The sequence below is a fragment of the Habropoda laboriosa genome, unplaced genomic scaffold, assembly GCF_001263275.1.
Source record: "Habropoda laboriosa isolate 0110345459 unplaced genomic scaffold, ASM126327v1 scaffold106, whole genome shotgun sequence".
Classification (NCBI taxonomy): Eukaryota; Metazoa; Arthropoda; class Insecta; order Hymenoptera; family Apidae; genus Habropoda; species Habropoda laboriosa.
The window spans coordinates 187,665-188,009 of NW_017100224.1; the positions used below are offsets into that span (position 1 = coordinate 187,665).

The 345-nt window shown below is 29.3% G+C and overlaps 1 protein-coding gene across 1 annotated transcript in view; it reads left to right on the top strand.

The window, feature by feature from the left end:
* Positions 1 to 345, top strand: part of LOC108571112 (tyrosine-protein kinase JAK2) — a 6,464-nt gene that overhangs the window by 452 nt on the left and 5,667 nt on the right. The window contains 1 exon segment of the mRNA XM_017933087.1: positions 3 to 279. Within this exon segment, the coding sequence (XP_017788576.1) occupies positions 3 to 279 (277 nt within the window).

Here is a 345-nt window from a genome sequence, read left to right on the forward strand (position 1 = left end):
AGGTCCCGTAGCCAGACATCTCTTTGCTCTTAGAAATCATTATACAAAACTTTGGTATCCATTAGCACATTATTTAGAAGTAAAAGAAAAAAACAAATTTGACTTTAGACTGAGATTCAAACCTCCAAGTTTACGCAGATTGAAACAAATTGATGTCAATGCCTATGATTATTATTTTCAACAAGCACGTTCAGATGTTATGGATAATAAAGTGCCAGATATTGTTTATGAGAGGCATAAACAAGAACTAATTGGGCTTGGAGTATGCGATATGTATAGGTTTGTATAGAATACTTAATTTTATCACTTAATTTTTATATTGTTTATATTTTTGTTTAAATATTA